The 24,537-nt window shown below is 37.4% G+C and overlaps 1 protein-coding gene across 2 annotated transcripts in view; it reads right to left on the reverse strand.

Moving 5' to 3' along the window:
- The window catches only part of Phex (phosphate regulating endopeptidase homolog X-linked), a 313,402-nt gene that overhangs the window by 28,488 nt on the left and 260,377 nt on the right, over positions 1 to 24,537 (reverse strand). For both annotated transcript variants that reach the window (XM_045140796.1, XM_004670003.3), the window contains one exon: positions 5,093 to 5,147. In XM_045140796.1, the coding sequence (XP_044996731.1) occupies positions 5,093 to 5,147 (55 nt within the window). The remainder of the gene's footprint in view (positions 1 to 5,092; positions 5,148 to 24,537) is intronic.

Consider the following 24,537-nt stretch of genomic DNA (forward strand, 5'->3'; position numbering starts at 1 on the left):
GGACTCACCATGGTCTCACAGTGTTATCAAGTAAGGACTACCATACTCCTGAATCAGATCAACATTAAAAAAAAAAAAAATCTTTGTGTTTGGGGCTGGAGGTGTAGCTTGCTGGTAGAATGCTTGCTTAGCATATGTAAAGCCTTGTGTTCAATCTCACCACCAAAAAAAAAAAAAAAAAAAAATCTGGGCTGGGGGAGATTGCTCAGTGGTTAAAGGAATTTGTTTGCAAAGCCTGACAGTCCAGGTTCAGTTCTTAGGACCCATGAAAAGCCAGGTGCACCATGTGAGGTGACTTATGCGTCAGAAATTTGTTTATATAGGGGCAAGAGGCCCTTGTGTGCCTATTCATATTCTCTCTCTAAGTAAATAAATAAAAATGTTTTTAAAAAATTCTCATGGGACATGGCAGCACACACCTTTAATCCTAGCACTCAGGAGGCTGAGAATCTTTGTGAATTCAAGGCCAGCCTGAGACTACATAGTGAATTCTAGGTCACCCTGGGCTAGAGCAGGATCCTATCTTGAATAATTAAAATTAAAAAAAAATTTAAAAAAAATCCCATAAGGTCATAGGTCTGTGGAACAAAGGAAAGATATAGAAAGATGCATGTATGGGTGCTGGAGAGATAGCCCAGTTGGTGAACTGATTGTCTCACAAGTATAAAGACATGAGTTCAGTCGCCAAGCCCTGTCTTTAAAAAAGTTAGATGGTGCTTGAGCAGTAATACCCAAGATTATCCACTAGTCTCCACATGCACACACACTAACATATACACACACATAAAAAGGATGTGTGTGTGGCTTGGGTGAGCAGTAGATAATGGAGCACAGAGACAGAAAACTTTGACATTTTACTCATGACCTAACCAATCATGTTGTTCTGATCCCACAGCCATATATTGGACTTGGTGGGAATTATTGAAAGCATTGACCTAAAGAAACACACATATACCTTAAAAGAAAAAAGAAAGAAAAATGCAGGGCTGAAGACATGGCTTAGCAGTTAAAGCACTGGCCTACAAAGCCTAAGGTCTCGTGTTCAATTCCCCAGTATCCATGTAAGCCAGATGCACAAGGTGACTCATGCATCTGGAGTTCATTTGCAGTGGCCAGAGGCTCTGGTGCATCCATTCTCTCTATCTGCCCCTTTCTCTCTCTCACTCACTCTCTCTTTCTTCCTTTTTCTCTCAAATAAGTAAAATAAAATAATAAAAAAAGTATAAAGAAAAAAATAAAAAAAAATTCTCTGAGCTGTTGGAAGTAGTTGTAAAATCATCAAGTCTAACCCTCTATAAGAGGTGCAAGACCCTCTAAAAAACTTATTAAAGAACTAGGAATATAGCTCAGGTAGTGAAGTGCTTGCCTTATAAGCATAACAATCTGAACTTAATCCCAAGATCCCACATAAAATAAACATGTATGATGGCACTTGCCTATAATCCAAGTGCTGGGAAGATGGAGACAAATACCTTGGTTTCATTGGCCAGCCAGTCTAGCCCAACTGGTGAGTTTTAAGCCAATGAGAGGTCCTGTCTCAGAGAAAATGGGTTATACTCTGTCTGACTTTTTCCATCCCCCACACAAATATAGATACTTGTTAATTCCAGGCTTCATGGTACAAACCTATGACCCTTCCTACTTGAGAGATTGAGATAGGAGATGTGATCATTTATATTGATTGTCAATTCGACCAGACCTGTAATCACCTATGAGTGATTATGTAGATTAGGTTAGCTTCTGGACATGCCTGTGAGGAATTACCTTGATTAGGTTAATTTAAGTGTGAAGATGCTATATAATAATCAGCAACAACATTCCACTCCCAGATTGAATAAGAAAGAGAAACCATGGGCTATAATCCATCCTTCCTTCTCATGGGCAGAAATTCTTTATATTCTCTCCTCTCTCCTTTTCTTAATCTAATAAAATCTCTCTAAATCTTAAACAAATCAAGAGAAAGCAAGCTGAGCACTCTTATTTGCTCATTACTGCCGCACCATGGATTGAATATGAGAAGCTGCCTCAAGCTCCTGCTGCCATGCCTTCACCACCATGATGGACTATAACCTGAACTGTAAACTGAAATAAATCCTCCCTTAAGCTGGTTTTGGTCAGGTCCTTTGTCTCCACATTGAGAATTAATACAGGAGAATAAAAAGTTTGAGGCTAGTGGTGGGGCATGGTGGCCCATGCCCTTGATCACAGCACTTGGGAGGCTGAGGTAGGAGGATCTTTGGGATTTCAAAGACAGCCTGGCACTACAGAATGCCAGGTCAGTCTGAGCTACAATGAGTCCCTACTTAAAAAAAAAAAAAAGTTTTTGGCCAGCCTAAACATTTTAGGAAGACCCTATCTTTAAAACATTTCTAAAGGGCAGGGCAACTTTGCACATACATCTAATCCTGGTACTGCATTTAGAAAGCTGATAAGAAATTTGAGACCACCCAGGGCTACATGGTCCCGAATGACCAAAACCATCAAACAAACAAAAACTGAAATGGTGGTAAGGTATCTGATTGCATATTTCCTTCTAATGAGCATGAGTTCACATTTCTAAGGTAGCCCATTACCTCTTTGGGTGGTTCTAAATAGAGGAAGTCTTCCAAATGCTGATGTGAAAATTCTTTCCTATGTTTTCAATGTAATGTTGAATAGCTGCTGACTTTTCTAAGTATGGTTAATCACTCTGCGACCTTAATTTTCTTTCCAAAACATGAAAAACATCTAGACATGCCCATAATTCCAGCATTCAGAAGTTGGTGGCAGGAGGATCAAAAGTTCAAGGTCAGCCTTGGCTACATAGCAACTCTGAGGCTAGCATGGTCTACCTGAGACTCTGTCTCAAAAAAAAGTATATGAGGGTTGGAGAGATGGCTTATCAATTAAGGCATTTTCCTGTGAAGCCAAAGAAACCAGGTTTGATTCCCCAGGAAATGTAAGCCAGATGCACAAGGTGGCACATGCATCTGGAGTTCATTTGCAGTGGCTGAAGGCCCTGGCACACCCATTCTCTCTCTATCTGCCTCTTTCTCTCTTGCAAATAAAATAAAATAATTTTTTAAAGTATATGAAAACCCCACATTCAAATGTAGCCAAGTTATCTCAATTCTATTTTTCAATCAAAAACTCTTCAGTATCGGAATGCCAAAGAAAATGATGTACCTGAGGCTCAGGATAGTATTAATGTATTTGGTTAACCATAACCCTACAACCTGTCTTTATTCTAACAATAGGGTTTTCCTATAGCAGGCTTTACTGATGCCTGCTCAGGCACCCTCATCAGTTACCATATCTGAGCACATTGTTCTTACTGTTTGTGACTAGCAACACATAAAACTAGCTCCCAAAGAAGTTGAACCAGCCATCAAAGAGCTTAACTAAGCTGGACACTGCCCAGGAATCAATACGCTAGTAGCAACCCTAAATTATTAGTGAAGCATCAGCTGGGGTATGTATAATAGCTGCCTTGTCTTTGATACATGTTCTATAGTTCCCCAGCAAGACTAAGTTCCAGTTGTCCAGGATGATGACTAGCTTTGTATTTGTAACATACATGTGGAAAATACAGTAATGGTTTCCCAGCAATGTTCTTATACTAATCCCTAGAAATTATGAATATGTTGTATTACATGGCAAAGGGGAATTAAAGTCACAGAAAGTTGCTAGGTAGCTGACCAAAATGCAGACATCATCCTGGATTGTGTGGGTAGGCTCAATGTAACCACAAGTGTCCTTAAAAATAAAAGAGGCAGAGGATCACTGTGTTTGAGGCTAGCCTGAGACTACAGAGTGAGTTCCAGGTCAGTCTGGACTAGAGTAAGACCAAACGTGAGTAACATGATGTTACTAGAGTAATACCCAAGGAGATGTGGGGATGCAGCTTTGAAGATGGAGAAGGTATGAGTCAAGGAAAGAAGGCCCCTCTCTACAAGCTAGAAAAGATCAGAAAATAAGCTATTCGCTAGAGATTCCAAAAAAGAAATGTAGCTCTGCTGACACCTTGATCTTAGTCCAGTGAGAGATAGGTTGGATTATACAAAGATAAGCTAACAAATATATGTGTTTTCAGGGGTAATTCATTTCACAAGACATCATATATTGTCTTCTTTCCCTGTCTCACTTCCCCACTCTCCTTTTTGTGTTTCCCAGTACCACATTCCAAAAGAATTACTTGCACTTGAATCCTTATCACAGGAGCAACTCATTGCAAAGCCCAAATCAAAATATGACAGTTTTATTTCTCTGATTTATATATGTTTATGGCCCTATGTCTTTTTAACCTATAAAACTTTAGGAAAGTTGTTATATATCCAAACCAGAAGACAAGAGACTCAATTTCTAAAGCCAAGACTACATTTTTGCAGTGCACCAGAACCATGCAAAGAAAAGTGTCTATACTGTTTACAATTGATATTATGAGAATCTCCACTATATATGAAAATTCTGGATTACATGAATCCATGATATGTTAGTGCTAATGACCTTTAAACTGTCAATTTTGGCTTTTCCTACAGCTATTCAACTTGTATTTCTAATGACCATGTTTACTATCTCACTTGTTTAAAACCTTCAGTATTTTCTATTGCCTATGTCCCTAACCTGAAATTCAGAGCCCTCTAATATAAAACCACAGTCTTTTCTAGACATCTCTCCGCTACTTCCCTTCGTTTACCACTTGGGTTAGCCAAGCTAGACTCTTAGTCATTCCATAAATATTTTCCTTTCTTTCATGACATTGTTTCTTCATCTGTAAAGGTTCTGATGATTTCCATTTACTCAAATCACTACAATTCTTCAGGTGATTAAATGCACAATAGTTAAAAAATCAAGCCTAAGTATAAAGTTGCCTTTCCATATATCTATATATATGGATATATTCTGATAAGAAGGATCATAAAACAAAGACCTAATAGAAAATAAAAGGATATAAAGTAGTAAAAGGCAAACAAACCCATTCCAGGTTTCATGTTCTCTTTCTACTGAATAATCATTGATTTTGATTCTTTGACTTTCTATTCTGTCCTTCGCCAAAGTGGCATGTTTTTCCTTTCTAGCTTGTTAGTAACTGGTTTCTTTATTATTTACTCACCGAGGATATTCTGTTCCCCAGAAGAAAGGTTTCTGGAGCTCTCCTGCTGGAAATCCTGGGAACAAGACAAACAATGGTTAAGGATATAGAAGAAATTGATTCAATAGTAAGTTTTTGGGTCTAGCTACAGTCTGAAGCTTCCAGATATGCATCTGATGCCATTCTTTGTGGAACCAGGGTATCTCTAAGAGATTTAACTATCTTTAAGTAATATTAATTCACCTGTGTTTGAAATAACTACATGGAATCATTTTCAGGACACAGTTTGCTCAGATATACTATTGACATTGTTCAGCCTGCAGTGAACTGGGCTTCTTCACACATCACATGCACATGAGGCTACAGGCTACCCAGCAGGTTCTCCCGATGCATAAAATCCCAGCCTCCTGGATACATGCTGGTGGACTACACATATAAGCCATGCAGAAAGATTGTACATTTGGTTTAATACTCTACTGACACTGTCTTGAAGTTCTTAGTAATTGAGCCTCTTAACCTGTATATTTTAAATATTTTACTTGCAACCAGAGAGATAAAGACATACACAGAGAAAGAAAAATACAACAGACAGAAAAAGAGAGTACCAGGGCCTCTAGCCACTGCAAATGAACTTCATATGCATTCTCCACTTTGTGCATCTGTCTTACATGGGTACTGGGGAATTTAGCCCAGTTTCTTAGGCTTTGCAGGTAAGTGCCTTAACCACCAAGCCATCTCCCCAGCTCTTAACCTGTATTTTATACCCAGAGTGGATGAGCTGAGGAAATTCCCATGATATGTATGTCAAGTGCTCTTAAGGTGTCCTCACAAATCAAACTCATGATACCCCAAGAGCACAGGATTCTAGTGGCCTCACACATCAGGGGATCCAGGATGATACAACCCAACTATCAAACAAGTGTGGTTCTCCGAACTGGGTGAGTGGGGGGCTCAGATGGCCCCGAAAGAATATGTTCCCAATGCAAATCAGAATTTGCATAGAACACTGAAAGAAAGTAATGCTATTCTAAGAACTCAGTCTTATCCTTATCCCTGGTTACCACCATGTATGGCCCAATCTTCTATACTAAAATTGATAACAGAGAAGAAAAGGAAAAGATTGGGCAATGTAATAGTCATAGACCTTTTAGTCTTTATTTAGTAAGCCAAAGGTAGTGATGATAGATGGCATGTATATTAAGAAATGAAATAATCAGGGTGTAGTGGCTCATGCCTGTAATTCTAGCACTCAGGAAGCTAAGGTAGGAGGATCACTAAGTTCAAAGTCAATCTGGGCTACAGGATGAATTCCAAGTCAGCCTAAGCTAGAGTGAGATCTTGCTTCAAAAAGCTGTGAGGTAGGGCTGGAGAAATTGCTCAGTGGTTAAGATGCCTGCCTGCAGTGCCTAAGGACCTGGGTTAAATTCTCCAGGGCTTACATAAAGCCAGATGCACAAGGTGGCACATGTGTCTGTAGTTTTTGCAGTAGTTAGAGGCCTTGGTGTACCTATTCTCTATCTGCACCCCCTCTCAAATAAATATCTTTTGTTAAAAGCTATGAAGCAAAGGTGGGTGATATAGCTCAATTAAAGAGCATTTGCACAGCATGTGTGGGGCCCTGAATTCAATCTCTAGTCCAACTGCTACCAAATCAAAAAGCAATAGTAGCAGTAGCAGCAAAAAAAAAAAAAAAAAAAAAAAAAAGCTGAGTTAATTCTGCAAATCATTTCCATGTATACGCTACAAAACACAAATGGTGTCATTTGAAAAATTCCACATACAAGTAAACTGCTCTTGTATTGCATTTCTAACTTTTTTCACAAAATAAAAATGTGGCCAGGCATGGTGCACATGCCTTTAATCCCAGCACTCGGGAGGCAGAGGTAGGAGGATCACCATGAGTTCGAAGCCACCCTGAGACTCCATAGTGAATTCCAGGTCAGCCTGGGCTAGAGTGAGACCTTACCTCGAAAAACCAAAAAAAAAGAAAAAAAGAAAAGAAAAGAAAATGTGGACAGTAAAATTCATGCTAATGCCATAAAATGTGTTTTTTTCATATAACAGCAATAAATAGCTTCAAAAGCAGTATGACAAGTCAAAAGATAGAGAACATAAAAGACAAGACACAACTTTGTATTTCAACACCCTTAATGACATTTGTTCTACTATTGTGTAAAAGGGGCCCTATGTTTTCATTATGTACTGAGTCCTACAAATTATGGAGCTGGCCCTGCATGTACATGAGTGCAAGAAACACTTGACTTTGCCCTTGAAAGTCAACACCAAATTTTGTGTCCTGGGTTGATCTGAAATTTGTACATGTAAGTCATTAGAGCTGAACATTTAAAGAATAGGACAGAGGGAGAGGAAGAGAGAGGGCAAGTGGGAGACTTTCTGCAATGTCCTTCCTGCTTGAGAGCAGCTGCTCTAGGCCCCATGAGACTGAAAGTCCTTTTATTAGTTCAAATGTTCTCTTCTCTCTCCTCAAATTTCTTTCAACCTCCCCTCCATTCCAGGACACTATTGGGGAAAATTAGGGCAGGAAAGCAAGTCTTTAATTTAGAAATGAAATATTTATTTCATAAAACTCTTCTCTTTAATTTTATTAATAATACCATAGTTTGAGATTTCAAGGTACAAAAACTCAATTGCAAAAGCAGAGATGGATCTACCTAGTGATTCTCTCTTCCTGCTGGCTTCAAACAAAGGAAAATACAACTAACATGATTAAATTTCAAGGGGGCAATGTTACATTCATCTTCATAATTTCCACATTTCCTTAAATACCTTAGGCATCTTTATCTCAATAGTCCATCCTTTTTGCTGATTACTTTTAGGAAGTCATTCTGATTTAGATATATATGCAAATATACACTACATATAAATGCAAATCACAGTATTTATATGAAAATTCAGTTTCACACAATAAATCACCCAAAAACAATGAGATTCCCTAATAAGAACAATGATCATAAACCAATGTGATTTAATGATTAAATCACGATGACTTCCCTGCTTGATAATGTGCCCAGCTGGAAGCAGTTATGGCCAGTGCCAACCTCTTTACAGGAAAACATCTGACACCTGCATGAGCTTCCATTTCAGCAGCTTTTGCTTTTAGGGTCCCCACTCTCCAGCATGAAGCCATCACATTACCTCAGCAGCTATATCTTCTCAGCTTGTCAGAACCAAGAAACCCAATACTGATAAACAGAAGAATCTGATGCCCTCGGGCATGTTTTGCTGAAGTGAATGGATTAACAGTTTAAGCTGCATTTTGGGAGACAGTCAACTAGCTAGCATGATAGATGGAATCCCAACAGGGTCAATTCAATATCTTATCTCACAAAGTGGATCAGTTGTATTAGCAAAGGTGGAAGTGAAAAATAAATAAGCCAAATGGGAAGTCTTTGCTCTCCTTTTTTAATAGGCTTCTCTTATGTCTTCTCACATATCCATTTTATTTCAGTGTTTACCCATTGCAGTATGGCTTCAAGACCTGTTTCATACTTTTAAACTCCTTTTTCTATCAGTATGCTTATGTGAAGCATTTCTCACTGTATAAATGTGTGTGTTGAGTTGGGGAGGGTGTAGAAAGAGAAACACACAGAGACAGTGAATGAGAAATTTTGGGTGGCAAAAAAGAATGAATTTAGCCAGGCCTTGGTAGCACATGCATTTAATTCCAGCACTTGGGAAGCATAGGTAAGAGGATCACTGAGAGTTCAAGGGTACCCTGGGACTACATAGAGCATACCAGGTCAGCCTGGGTTACACTAAGACCCTACTTCAAAAAAATGAATGAATATGATAATAGATAATATTGACCAGCAGTAAGAACATTAGTGGGAGGGTAAGTTGTCACAAACATTTTGGAGATCAATGTATTCATATCTTGATACTTTAAATACCATCTTTAAAAGGAGTAAATCTTTGTGTGGTGATATAGAAAAAGCTCTAAGAGATATTAAGTGAAAAATTAAAATGAAACAAAGCACAGCGTCTGGAGTCCTTTTGTGTAAACAAGTGTCTTTAACAGCTGAGCCATCTCTCCCGTGCATGGAGTCCTTTTTGTGTGATATATGCATGAAGTTATTATGCACGAATGTATATACTAAGTTCTGCTTCAAAAGAATTTATTCTATAATATAAAAGACAAATTTCTTCTAACATAGTAGATTCAGCAGGGAAAATCTGGGGTGAAACCCCATTTCTTTCATGTGCTTATGCAGATCTCCATCAGTGAATAAATTTAAGAAAACACCTGTACTGAGGTACTGGGCTACATGAGAATATACAACATGCTCATATATACATACCTCAACATGACTGACTGACTGACTTGGTTCACTTTGTGAGTCACAAGCCATGTCCACACAGCTGCTGTCAAAATCTTCTTCCAATATCAGATAACACTCCTCTCACCATTACATGAAAACTCATATGGACAACCTCTTCAACATCAGATGCCAAAAGTGAACATCAAAGTGCCATTCTACTACAAGATTGGTATTTGCTCCATTTAAAATATTTAAACTATGCTATCTTTTTTTTCTATTAGGCTCCTAGGTTTTGTTTAAACTGTGTCACTGATAAGGTTTTGATTGTGGAACTTGCGAGATGGCTCAGCAGTTAAAGGTGCTTGCTGGCAAAGCCTGCTAGCCCAGGTTGACCTAGGTTTGATTCCCGAGCCACCCCATAAAGCCAAAGGCACAACGTGGAGCATTCATCTGGAGTTTGGCTGCAGCCAAACACTCCTTCTCTCTTTTTTCCTCAATCTGTCTCTCAAAAAATGTAAAAAATTGTCTGTGCCCCAGTCTCATCCTTTCCATAAGGCTTTTATTACATAATAATGTTTGATACAGTGATGCTTGTTTAGGAATGCACATGGCAGGGTATAACAGGACTATATACACACATGCATATGTGAATGTCTACACACACACTTGCCAGTTGGTCTCAAGTGCTAACATGTAAAAGGGGGCTTCTTAATCTACAGATTGCTGGGAGCAGTGTTGGGAATTTACATCTCTAAAACGTTTCCTGGGGACATTGCTGCTGGTGGTCTACCTGACACAATATGACAGCCACTACCCAAGCACTTGTCCAAGTGCAGCTGAGGTTCATTGATACTTTGCTGTAATGTGGACTGCTATGCAGTAATGAAAAGAGGTCAGTCCTAAAATCCTAGCATGAAAAAAAAGTCTCCAAGACATGTTAGAATAAAACAACGTATAGATATAAATATATAAATATCATTTTAATAACTTTCCTGTCTATACATTGTCACAGTAAATGTCTGTCAAATACATATCAAAGTGGTTGCAATGATTACTTTTTGAAGAAAATTTGGATATTGGGTTGTCAAAATGACTTTGGACATCAACATTTTAACCTTGATTACTCAAAGGTAATCGGCCTTTGTAATTAAAGTTTAACTGTTAGAAATAAGTGGGTGCATGTTTTACAGAAAAATCAGAAAAGTCATCCCAAGGTCACTGCCATCTGAAAAAAGAAGGTTATCTAACCAAAAGTAAGAGTAACATTAATATATGAACATTAAGAGAAATGCTTACTGGGCCATTTGGTGAACATAATATATACTTTTAGACAGACAGCAGCAGATGTTACACCCCTAGGGCTCATGACTGCTGAGAAGAAGTGACAGAAGAGTGTTCAGCACTGAAATATCTCTGTCACACCTTCCATGGCTCAGGGTCAGGTCGATTGCAGAAGAGGTGCAGAAAGAATGTAAGAGCCAAAGAAAGTGTAGGACTCCTTACAACGTGCTCTTCCAGACACAAAATGGTCTGGATATCCATGATCTCACAGTGCCTGACACTACCTACATAATACCGTCAGAATAGGAAGAAAAGGTCATGACATCAAAATAAAAGAGAGACTGAGATGGGGAGGTGATATGACCGAGAGTGGAGTTCAAAGAGGAAAGTGGGGGGGGGGGATATTGTTTATAATCATGGAAGTTGTTAATAAAAATAAACAAATAAAATAAATAAAAAAGAAAAATCTTCTAATACTATCCCAAAATAATGTTTATTTTGCTCTTGTACTTGATAACATTAGCAACCTATTCCTATTTCAAGAAAATAATAATTACATTATATATTATATAATTTTAATGACTAAAATTCCACAGAAAGAAAATATTAGCATCTATATGTGTCATACTCTCATTATTTATTACAATAATTTCTCCTTTTCGAATTTGCACCTCAGAAGGCCACTGAGCACTGCATTTCGTTTTCCACTTGGGTCAACATTTCATTTTCACTGCTGTTCCTCATTATAACCCTCATATCAGTGAATATTGACTAACCTAATTGGCGTTTAACAAATTGCTGATCATAAAACATACAGAGTGTTTTGCTTTTCTTTCCAGCATAATTGTCAACAACCTGATTATGTTTAGTGGGAGATTGCTCCAAGTTCAACTATTTGACTTTTGCAGTCATTGAATGAGAAGTTACATGTCTCAATATTTGGAAGCTTCAGTATCTGTTTTATTATAAAATCACAATTATTTGATTTTTAAGTACAGACAAATATAGAGAAGAAAACAAAATTAGTCCATTGTCTCACACTAAAAAAACAAATAAATATACTCTAGGCTAGCAAATTCACAGTGTATAGAGATATATGAAAAAAGTAATTACTTCCCTCTGTCTCTGTCCCTCCCTACCCAACCTAGAACTTCTTTGCACCACTGTCTGTATACTTTGTTTCATGAATTTATTCAAATGTCACTTTTTCATTAGGGCTTTCACCAGTGATTGATTGATTGATTTGCAAAGGAAGGTAGGGAGGGAAGAAAGGAAGGAGAGAGGGGGGAGAGGATGGTCATGCCAGGACCTCTTGCCACTGCAAATGAATTCCAAATGCATGTGTCATTTTGCATATTTGGCTTTACATGGGTACTGGGAAAATCAAACCTGGGCTGCAAGCTTTGCAAGCAAGAGCGTTTAATTTCTGAACCATTACCCTAGCACTCCCTCCAATGCTTTTAACTTATTTTTACTTTTTTGATTTGAGAGAGAAAGAGATAGATATAGGCAGGTACTGAGAGAGAAAGAGAGAGAGGGAGTGAGAATGAGCACGCCAGGGCCTGCAGCCACTGCAAACGAACTCCAGATGTGTGTGCCCCCTTGTGCATCTGGCTTATGTGGTTCCTGGGGAGTCGAACCTGGGTCCTTTGCTTTGCAGGCAAGCCCAGACTAAATCCCAAATATGCTTCCCCTAACATTTTCCACCTTTGTGAAAAATAAATCTCCTTTGCCAAAAAAATTTAAAAACCAAATCACTGTAATACCTCTGAGAAAATACATTTGAACAAATAATTTTTCTTTCCACAACTAGAATTTCAAGTTCTACAACAAAAGGGATTTTTATATGCCTGTACTATGCTTTTACCCTCAGAGTTAGAATGTCTGATATAAGATAAGCACTCCATAAAATATGTGGAATCAATGGAATCTATACCTTATGAAACTCCAAGGGATGGCTGAAGTTGAAACATCACTTACAAGTACTTTTTATTAATCAAAGTCTAAAACACTGAATGATGCAATTAGTAATAGCAATGAATTACTTCTTGAAAATTTCCATAATCAGTGCCAGATCTAGAATATGTTCAAGCCTGTTTTTACTTTTCCTTCCACACACAAGAGTGTGGGGATTTGAGACCAGAAATTTTGCTCTCCTGATAAACTGTACACCAAACAGCAAACAAGAGAAAACTGAAAAGCCCTGCCCAGTTTCTTGTAAATTCCACCACACCATTTCTTCTTACCCTCACTACCTTCCCCACAACTAATAAAATGTAGATTTCTGTCCCTTTTTATGTCTGTGGCATACACTAAAAAAAAAAAAAAGAAAAAAGAAAAAAGAAAAAAGTGCATAGATTAATGATCCTTGGCCCTGAGCAGTACTCTAACATCATGTCTTTTCCATATATTCTTTATTATTTTCTCTTAAGTACAATATTGAGTTCAAGTTACATAACCATAAGATTGTCATCATAAATCAAATAGTATGGAATCACTATCATGTAAAGGTTTCTCTTACTTAAGTTTTAATTTTTTGACATGCATATTGATGCTTTGTGACATCTTTGAGTTAGACTTTTACATCATTTCCTATTGTTTCCATGTTTGTTCATATTTTACAAAACAAAAAGGTTTCAACTGTTATCAATGGTCTTCAAAACTCAAAGCAGTTGGCTTTTTCCTTTGTTCTTCAGCAAATTAATTTTTCAACACAATGCAAAGCAACTCAAACTCATCTAAACTTAGAAGTATTTAATTCTTAAATTCAGTATCTTTTCTGATTTATTTGAAGGAAATTGGCATTATTGAAGTTATTTGGTTAGGATCCTTCTAGAAGCCTTTGGGACCAAAGTGGCACAGTTCAGTACAAAGTTCAGTCCAACATACCTATACAAACACATATACACAAGTACAGTAACAGAGGAAAAATTCAAAAAGAAAAGCTAATGAACCTAAGAATGTGTAAACTGATGTACATACTGAACTTGAATAAAGCTATTTCCGTATTTGCCATAGCTGCTTTATAGAGAAATATACCTGTTTTTACAGTTATTGAGACTTTGTGTTCTTTATTTTTCTTTTTAAAAAGTTATTTATTTACTTATTATTTGCAAGAAGAGAGAAAGAAAGAGATAGAATGAAAGGGAAAGGGAATGAGTGTGCCAGGGCCTCTTTCCACTACAAATGAACTCCAGATGCATGCACCACTTTGTACATCTGGCTTTATGTGTGTACTGGGGAATCAAATCCAAGCAATTGGGCTTTGCAAACAAAAGTCTTTAACCACTGAGCCATCTCTCCAGCTGTCTTTGTGCTATTTCAGTGTAAATGTCGGTGGTATTTTTTGTTAAGGGACTGGTACTGTCAAGACATTCTGTTTCATTATTAGTTTTGTTGAGTAATAAAATACTTAATCTTTTGCATGAAGTTATTATAAACATACATTAATGTGGCTTAATTCTAATACATGGAAAAAATATAAGTGCAAAAAAATAGAAATGAGTGCTATGGAACCCGGTCTTCCCAATAGAAAGTGGCTATGGCATTCATGATCTCACAGCAGCTGCCATTACCAGCACAATACAGGACCCATTAACATGTCTTCATGGATGGTGGGAAAAAAATACCAAAATAAAAGAAGGACTAATTAGAAAGAAATAGGGGTCCAGTGGAAGGGGTGGGGAGGCAAAAGAAAGTAATGGGAAGAGACTATGATCAAAATACATTATGTATGAGAATTGTCAAGTAAAAGTCTTTTTTTAAAAATATTTTTTAAATTATCTATTTATTTATTTGAGAGTGACAGACACAGAGAGAAAGAAAGATAGAGGGAGAGAGAGAGAATGGGCACGCCAGGGCTTCCAGCCTCTGCAAACGAACTCCAGATGTGTGCGCCCCCTTGTGCATCTGGCTAACGTGGGACCTGGGGAACCGAGCCTTGAACCAGGGTCCTTAGGCTTCACAGGCAAGAGCTTAACTGCTAAGCCATCTCTTCAGCCCAAGTAAAAGTTTTTTTAACAGTTTTAGACATTATGTTTGTATTACTGAACCAACACATGTATAAATCCACACTTCAGGGTTATTGCTAATAATCTTATTAATTTTATTGTATTTCTAGTTGAGTTTCCCTCATAGTTACCTTTTGTTTACATATTTGAGTATTTCATTTCTTCTGCCTAATAACTTTAGCTTTAGTTTTCAATAACTCATACATCAATATATTTTATGATTCTAAACATGGAGACATCAGTATAATTAAGTCTTCATAAATATTATTGAAATTATTGGATTTGGCTATTGTGATAGTTAATCTCTGCTTGTCAAAGATTTAGAATCACCATAGAAACAAATCTTTGGTAATGTGGGTGAGGGGTTTTCTAGATTAAATTTTTGAGGTCAGAAGACTCACCCTAACTGTGGGAGGCACCATCCCATGGCCTAGTTTCCTGCACTGTTTAACAAACGGAAAGCTAACTGAGCATTCAAGAGTCCTTGCTCTCTACTTCCTTCCTGCTGGTGTTATGATGGGAACTAGTTTCTCACTCTTGCCATGTTTTCCCTGTAATGATGGACTCTAAGCCATAATAAACTCTTTTTATTTATTGGGGGTTCAAAGTAGGGTCTTGCTTGAGTCCCAGGCTGGCCTCAGCCTCAAAATGATACTCCTACCTCAGCTTCCTGAGTGTTGAGAATGAAGGCATGCATCCCCATATCCAGTTCTTCAAAATAAGCTTTATTTTTTTATTTATCATTTATGTTTTTATGAGACAAGACAGAGAAGAGGGAGGAGTATGTGTGTGTGTGTGTGTGTGTGTGTGTGTGTGTATGCATGTGTGTGTATGGAACACCAGGTCCTCTTGCCTCTGAAAATCAACTCTAGATGTATGTGACACTTTGTGCATTTGGCTGTATGAGGGTACTAGTGTATTGAAACTGGGCTGACAGATTTGCCTGTAGCTTCTAACCCATGCCCCAACCCCAAAATAAACCCTTTTCTATCCATAAGTTGCTTCTGATTGGGTATATTGTCCAAGCAAAGAGAACATAACTGATACAGTTATGATGATTTGATTTCCACTGACTACTAACATTTAATGCATTCATATGATGCTCTAAGTCACATGGGTAAGGTTTGAATATACAAACATCCTCAAAGTACCTACAGTCTAGTAAAATAGAAAGGGTATCACTGGATAATCCTATTTTGCAACACCTAAATATGAAGGCAAACCTATACTAACCTCTCTAACGTATACTTTTTTAACTTAGCAGAGAAAAAAAAAAAAACAGTAGATTCATGGCAGTATACATGAAGAAGGATTTGGAGGAAGAGATTATATAAATGCCTACACTAACTGGTAGAAGATATGATTTGTAATATCAATTGGCTTTTGAGGTAAACTTGTTTACAAAGTGTGGTCTGGAGATCAGCAACATTGTAGCCACTTGGGCACTTGTTAGAGCTGTGAACATTGGACTCCTTGTAAGACCTGCTCATTCATGAACACTAAGAGTGGGATTTCAACCAGTCCACCAGGGTTATTCAATTGCATGTAGAAGTGGAGACCCACCAATTTACATCAGGATAACTATTTTCAACCCCAGCTACAAATTAGAATCCCCCTTTTTTTGTGCAAAGGTACCCATTCCCCAATCTATGCTCCAATCTATTAAGGCATAAAGTCCAGGATAAATCCCATAGATGACTTCACTATGCAAACAATGAGGGACTGGTTATGTTTAAGTTAATTGATTCCCTAATGGCTCTTCTGTCTTATTCTGTTCAGTGGAACCCCACAGCATCATACATGTGAGATAAAAGTTTTTTGTTCAATTTTTTCAGAGTATGGTTTCATAACTAACCATTACGTGACCTATAATTTAGGACTGTACTAAAGGGGGGAATACATTGAAAAATCCAAGATGGGTGCTCACTGAGAGAGAATTGGTGTTAGGTCTTATTTAGGATTAGATATTATAATCACATAAGCTATATCAGCATTCTTCTAGAAACTAAAGAGCCATCAGTTAGAACATGAAAATTGCTGCGAATGCAAAGCACTTTTAGCTATTTTTTGTTGCAAAAAGTTTTCATTGTCACCACTGCTAAGATTAATAATGGCTTTTTTATTTGCAAATTGGCATCTTGCAATAATTTGGTGAATGCCAACCTTCCCCTTTCCAGAAAGTATTGAGTTCCAACATCTGTGACTCCTGTCAAGGGATTCAGCAAGATGTCTTAACCATCTGCTGGCTTCCTGTAGGTAACCTCCTGCCACCACATCTATCAGCCTAGAGCAGACAAGCAGAAAGCAGCTTCAGAAACCTGCCCTCCATCTTGAAGACTTCTTTGCTGGCCCTTCTATTCTGATGCTGCCATAATTGACCTTATGCTACAAACAAAGGGAATCCTTTTCCTTTGTCAGAGTAACCAGCTATCCTTGTTTGCTCAGGACTGAAGAGACACCTGGGATGCAGGATTTTGAGTATTAAAATGGGGATGATCCAAAGCAAACTAGAAGAAATTAGTGACTATCATCATCCAACTAAGTTTGGACTCTTTTATGTTTGCTGTACTTAAATATATATATTTGTCAGAGGTGGAGGGGGGAGAGAGAGAAATAAAGAGAGAAATCAGAGCCTCCTGCCTTTGTAAAACAAATTCTGGGTGCGTGTGCCACTTCTGCATCCTGCTTTATGTGGGTACTGGGGAACTGATGCCAGGCCTGCAGGTTTAACAGACAAGTGCCTTAACTAAGGAGTCATCTCTTCAGGCCCTGTTTGCTGTATTTTTATAGCTCAATGGTTCTCAAACTTTTTCACTTGCAAAGACATTTGGTGATTAAAATCTTGCTAAAATACAAATTGTTGGTACCAACTATGAAATTTTCTTTTTCAATAAGTACATTTCTAGTTCAACATCTGGTGAAAGGACACTAATATTCCCCCTAATCATACACTTTATTATAGTCCTGGGTATTAAACAATGAGACTAGCATTAGTAATGCTCATCCTAGTCCTGGGACCATATTAGTTGATTAACAAATACTTGTATGGGTCCACTAACCCATGCCTGGGTAATTGATAAAGATTTCAAGAATGAAAATGTGACTATCATTTCTCTCATATCCATTAGACAAAAAAATTATGAATTTCTTCATTTGTCTCCTTGCAGTAAGTAGCACCTTTAAGATGCAGCTGATTAATATGTGCACCAAATGCTAGTAGGAATATAAGTTGGTATCACTTTTCTCAAAAGGTTGTGGGTATGGCATGTTTTTGAGTCCTTAAACTGGGTTTAACATTTGCAGCAACTCTTCCACTTCCTAGAAACTTTCACTAAAGAAATAGTCTCATTTAAATATGTAGACACTCACTATATCACCAGAGAGGTTTACTTGCATTTGTGCTTGCTTGCTTGCTTGTTTTGTGTTGCTGGGTAGAATCTAGTGCCTCACACACATACATACAAGTGCTCTGGAGCTGAGATAGATCCCCAGTTCCGTTTTCTTTTCCACAATAGTAAAACACTATAAATGTCCATTCAGAAGGAATCGGAGACATTAAGTGTGTTTCTTATATGGAACACATGCATGATGGCTTTGGTGAATATGTAGTAATGGAAAATAAAGCAATGTAACAATGTTAAATGAGAAAAAGCAGTACCTGCATTCAACTGGAATTTAAAAATATTTCTAGTAAACACAACTTTGAGCAGTAATCAACAGAAACATTAACCATAGCTGTTTGTATAATGATAGTAACTTTTTGTTTCCATATTTATATTTTTCTAGTTTTTTAAAATATATGAGCCTACTTTTATAATAAGGGTAAAGGATAATTAACATTTTAAAAGAAGGGCAAGTGAAACTGAAAGCAGGGACATGAATTGGTGATTGTTTCCTGATTTCCTGTTTCCTGTTGCTATGGCTGTGTTCCAGGATCCCTCTGGCTCACATTCAGGCAATTTTCCAGCCAGCACCCCATTCACACTTTGACTTTTTAATCAGATTGACCTTGTTAATTATCCCATACTTTCTACTATCAGCCCTACCTACCTAGTCTACAAATGTTCCACAGGCAGCAGATTGAAGCACTACAGGCATTATTCCTGGGCCTCACCAAGTAATGGGACTCCATGAGACTGCCAGACTTCACAGTTAAGGACACCTTTGTGGGCTCTTGAAGATTACACAGAATACTGGTTTTAGGTGTCTCCTTGGTCAGCCCTCCAGGACCAAGAGCCTATATGAGAACCTACAGAGTCCTCAACTAGACCAAGAATAGGCCATCTTAAAATGCTTATAGCAGGTGTCACACAGTCTCATTAAGTATATCACCTGTCGCTTTTGCAGCATCTGTCTTAACTCCATTTCTGGAGAGTACCTCTCAATATTCTTTTTTATGTCATCATTCAAAAAATCTACCTTCCACTGCCCCCACCCTATCCCAAGTTGACCATGGGCTTAACTAAGGGCCTTTGCAGTGAGCAGCATGCTTCAAGGAAGTAATAGTGAACTATGTTCAGTATTACAGCCTTTCTGAGCTGGAATCAGCAGGACTTAGGTATCATCTAACCTTCAGATCCTCACCTATATTCTAGCTGACCCAACAAACTACAATCACCCCATATCAACCAGAAACAATGTCCTCACTAGTGAAATTTGTGAAAATATGTATAATGATTACTCTAACATCATTATGTCTTGATTTTGATCTTATAGAACTATATGATGAAGACAAGAAATAACAGATATTCAAGTACTCACCACATTAATGGTTTCCCAGCAAAAAGCAGCTGCATGGTATAATCATAATTTGTATTTGATATGAGTCCTTCAATTGAGGAGTGAAAACAGTTGAAAATTATGATCTGGATTATTGCTATGCAGTTACTCGAGAGTGATCTCCTGCGACTTAGTGTATCTACTCCCTACCCTCTCTTACCACCATTGTTATCCAAGTTTAGACACTTCCTGCTCCCTTTCTTGTACCATTTTCAGAACTTCTAGCTAGTCCAAGTGGCCTTTGTCTGTTCACTCTTTAAGCCATTACCTTTAAAAATAAAACTAAGGAAATAAGGTTTTTTTGCTTGCCCAAAATACATTATATTTACTCTGTTTTGCCTATTCCTCAACATACTCTCTAAGGTAGTCAGTGGCTTCTTTCATTTAATATCATTGCTGTCTCTGCTCTAAGACACCCATACAGTAAGTGATCTAGCATATATGCCCATCTCACAGTCCATTCTTGCAATATGTTTTGCTCAGTCTGTTGCCTTTGTATCAATTGCATCTTTCTGCATTTCCCAACTTTCCTTCTGTACCTAGAGAACTTCTTTTTTCCTTGAAAAGCCTGATTAAACATCACTTTCACTGGAAATTCAATTTTGACTCCCCGAGATTTAATTATTCCTCTGCAGTGGCTCCCAGAATACATTGTACACTCAGTATGGTGTCCTCTAAATGACCGGGTAACAAGCATCTCATCCAACTTCTAAAAAGCAAACACTAGTAATAGCTAAGATCTACTGTGCACTTATTTTGAACCAAACTGTCTTATAAGCATTTAATATCCATTATCTCATGTCTCGTTCACACAATCATATAGAGTAATTAGTGCTACCAACTTACAGAAAATTAAACTTATATCTTTTTCAAAATATTTTTATTTATTTATTTATTTGAGAGAGAGAGAGAATGTCAGGGCCTCTAACTACTGCAAATGAACTGCAGATGCATATACCACCTTTTGAATCTGGATTACATAGGCATTGGAGAATCAAACCCGGGTCCTCTGACTTCAAAGTCAAGTGCCTCAACTACCTAGTCATCTCTCCAGCCCTAAACTGATTATCCTTAAGGGAAACAAGTCAGAATCATATCCAAAAACTGAGCCCACTCTCCATTATCAAGCTCCCACCAACTGTGGGCTTCAAGAGGGCCTACACCTATTAAATTCTCTCTAGAAAAACAATGGTTATCCCATTTACCTGGAATGAGACCCTAGCTCAAAAACAGAGCACTAAAATTAAGAAATAGCAAAAGTGACAAAAAGTAACCCTAAGACACATACTATTTTAAAAAGGCAAAGTATAATGAGAATGTTAGAGCCACACATTGGGTCATTATGCACAGAGACATTGCCTCCTACCCATAACTGATGCCTAATACCATAATGCACGACCCATATTCCACAACAAGGAGTGTCCCTGCAGAGGGAGGAGGACAGGGAGGAGGCTAACAATGGTACCAACTTGACTGTATTCATTGGGTACAAAACTAATAAATAAAAAAAAAGATGTGAATCAAAACTTGTCCAAGGTTACAAATTATTAGTAACAAAGCTAGGATTCAAAAAGTCAAACTGTCACTCTTCAAAGCCTACACCCTTAACTACTCTCTGATACCATGTTGTATACTCTAGCTCCAAATTCGGTGTTTTCACTGTTATGTCATAATGCCTGTATTAGTTATCTCTTGCTGTGTAACAAACACAGTTGCTTAAAACAATAGGCATCTACTATCTCACAGTTTCTCTGGCCACGAAAAAGGAAAGAGCATCTTGGGCAGACTCTGTCTCAGTATCTATTGGGAGTTTGCAGCCAAGTTGTCCAGCTGGGCAACTGCCGTCTGAAAGCTTGGACTGGAGAATCTGCTCACAAGATGACATATTTACATGTTATTAGAAATGGACAGGAGGCCTGTGTTTCCTTACTTGTGGGTCTTTTCAAAAACTGCTTGAGTGACCTAATGGTGTGGTGTTGGCTTCTCCCTGTGTGAAAAATTCAAGAGAGCAAGGTGGAAGTCACAATGCATTTTATGACCTAGCCTCAAGACCCATAATTTATCATTTCTGTACAATCTTTTTTTTTCTTTTTTTATTAAAATCATTTTTATTTATTTGAGAGACAGAGAGAAAAAGAGAGAGAGAGAGGAGAGAGAGAATGGGTGCTCCAGGGCCTCCAGCCACTGCAAATGGACTCCAGAGCTTGTGCCATCTTGTGCATCTGGATTATGTGGGTCCTGGGGAATCGAACCTGAGTCCTTTGGCTTTGCAGGAAACCACCTTAAACGCTAAGCCACCTTTCCAGCCCATTTCTGTACAATCTTTTGACAGATCACTATAGGAGGGAACTACACAGGGGTGAGGATGTCAGGAAATGAGAACCATTAAGATTTCTTCAAATATTAAGTAAAAATGTAGATTATAACAATGAAGATCTGATCTAGGTTTGAGACACATAGATGAGGGCTTCTTTTTAATTTTTAATTTTTTATAGTTGACCTACAGAGATTTAGATATCATTAAAAATTTTTCACTCACAACCCTAATTAACTCCTTCTCATCTGAGAAATATGTGCAGTCACCTTGGATGTATGAATGTATACACACATAAAATTTCTATACAAATCAAACATTAATTAATAATAAATCAAACAAAAATATAATTTTTAAATTATTTGGTGTGCATATAATTTTTCCATTTATTAAATATGAAAGCAAATTCGCATAATAATCAGAAGAGTGTGCTTATTTTTGCATTAAAAATTAAATATTGAAAAAAAAGAATTAAATCTTGGCTGAATATTTGTTACTATAGGACATAAAACATCTGAACTACTTCAGATGATCAGTACTTTGATTTTTATAATAATCAATACTGAAAAGGCTTTTAAAAATAGTATATAATACAAAATGGCAGAAGTATGTCTATGGTCATTTCAGAAATTGTTGGCAGCTCTTTCTAAATCCTAAAGCAAAACTGTTTTAACAACTTTCTATGAAATTCAAGTCAGTAATTCAAACAGAATTTTTTAAATGTAACATTCTAATAACACAACCCAATTACACTGATTTGACACGTGCATGCAAAGAAAAAAATAGTAGAAACATATTTAAAATGCTTATTGCCTATAACTAAACTACTGTGTTGCTATAAGAGCAGAAAACTTTGGGTAGTGTAAACACAATTCATAAGTGATATTCTTGACTCTGAGCCAAGGTGTTTGAAGCAATGCTCACTGATGCTTCACAGCAAGATGGCACACACGGTAGAAAGTGTGCACATTGTCTGTTCAGAATCAAGGCTACAGTGAAGTAGCAGGATGTACCACAGGCAAGGGATTCCAGAGATACCTTGGACTCATTACACATCTGATTTTGAATTGAATTATGATTACTGCATTTTCAGAAAACTTACTTTTGCCAAAGCCTGCCTAACTCTTGCATTCAGTTAAGCTGTGTTCTAGACAATGAGAAATTTGAGTTAAGTAACTACTTAGGTCTCTACCTAGGTCCAAAATTATGGCACAGTATTCTCAAATTCTAGATGTTGGCCTTATTTCCCTGTGTTCCCAAAGGGAGCATCCAGTGGATTCAAGGTTTTAATATCATTAAATTCCAATAGAAGCCACAGGTGAGTAAATACCAACATGGCTTGCACTTTATGGTTTCAGGCATAGCCAACAAAGTAAGACATTCTCCAACTTTGAAATAGTTATGTACTTAAAAGCAAAACAAATCTATGCTTGATTTCAGGATTAATTCTATAGTTTGATGCCAGCATAAATTCAGCCTCTGGACAAAAGCTTATCTTCTTTCTCACAATATCTGTGATTAAACTGAGTCAACCAAATCCCTTGTATATAACAGCAAAGATAATAAAATCATTTGGTTTAGCCCTTAGGCCATGCTTGTTTGTTTTCAAGTCAAGATTTTATTTGCTTAAAATAATTCTTTAATATGATTTGAGATATACAAAGATAAAACTAAATACTGAAATGAGGAATTTTGCAAACACATTTCTGAAGTTGAATACGCTAAATAAACTTTATTCCTAAAAACCATTGCATATTACTAGAAATGAAAATCATACATGAACTGTTTACTCTTCCAGCCACTACTTGCTACCAGATTAGATACAAACAAATATGGAAGCTGGGTCAGAACTCTTCTCAGTAGGTCCCAGGAGCCAATCCTCTCATAGGCTCTACATCAAGAATCAGCAAACTACAGTCTGTGGGTTGATCCAGCATGCTGTCTGTTTTCTAAATAAATAAAGTTTTATTGGGGCACAGCCATGCTCATTGGTTCATGAGTTGTCTGTGATTGCAATGGCATAGTTAAGTTGCAACTAAAACTGTATGGCTGACAAAAATGATAGTATTTACAGTGTAGTATTTTACAGAACCAGGTTGCCAATTTCTATACTTTACCTCTGAAAACTTAGTCAGACACAACCTATTATAAGCACAAAATTTCTGCTTCCTATATGCTGTTCCAAACATTTGTTTTTTTTATGGAGAAAAGGGGAATGAATGTTACTATTTATGTTGAGCAATGACTTAACACAGAGTAAAGGAACTTTTTTGTGGTGCTAGAAAATAGAACCCAGGGTGTCCCACATGCTAGGCAAGTACCCTAACACTAAGCTCTACACCCTGAACCCAAGGCAGAAATTGTAGCATGTGCCACTTGTACTATCACCTCCCAGGAAGACACAGTCATTTCCACACTACTCTCAATCAATTCTCCCAATAAGACAGATATTATTTTAGCTTCTAGCACATAGATTTGTTCTCAGCCCGTGGACTGTGTAAATTTTTAATGACATTTTATATATGTATATGATGTATTTTTTTCATAATCCTCTCCTATTAATCCCCATTGTGCCTGTGCCCTTTCCACTGTACCCCTTCCTCCAGTCCTGCTACTATTTTGATGCCCTTCAATTTTTTGTCCTTCCTTTATCATCTATTACAACATACTGGCATAGGGAGGTTTAACCAAAACTGAAAATAATATGAGTAAGTCATATGCAAACCTACATATTTATTAGATAATTTAAAAATATAATTGAAGACATGGTTTGTTACAGGAAAATTCCAGGGCTAGAGGTAT

Source organism: Jaculus jaculus, chromosome X (assembly GCF_020740685.1).
Source record: "Jaculus jaculus isolate mJacJac1 chromosome X, mJacJac1.mat.Y.cur, whole genome shotgun sequence".
Lineage (NCBI taxonomy): Eukaryota > Metazoa > Chordata > Mammalia > Rodentia > Dipodidae > Jaculus > Jaculus jaculus.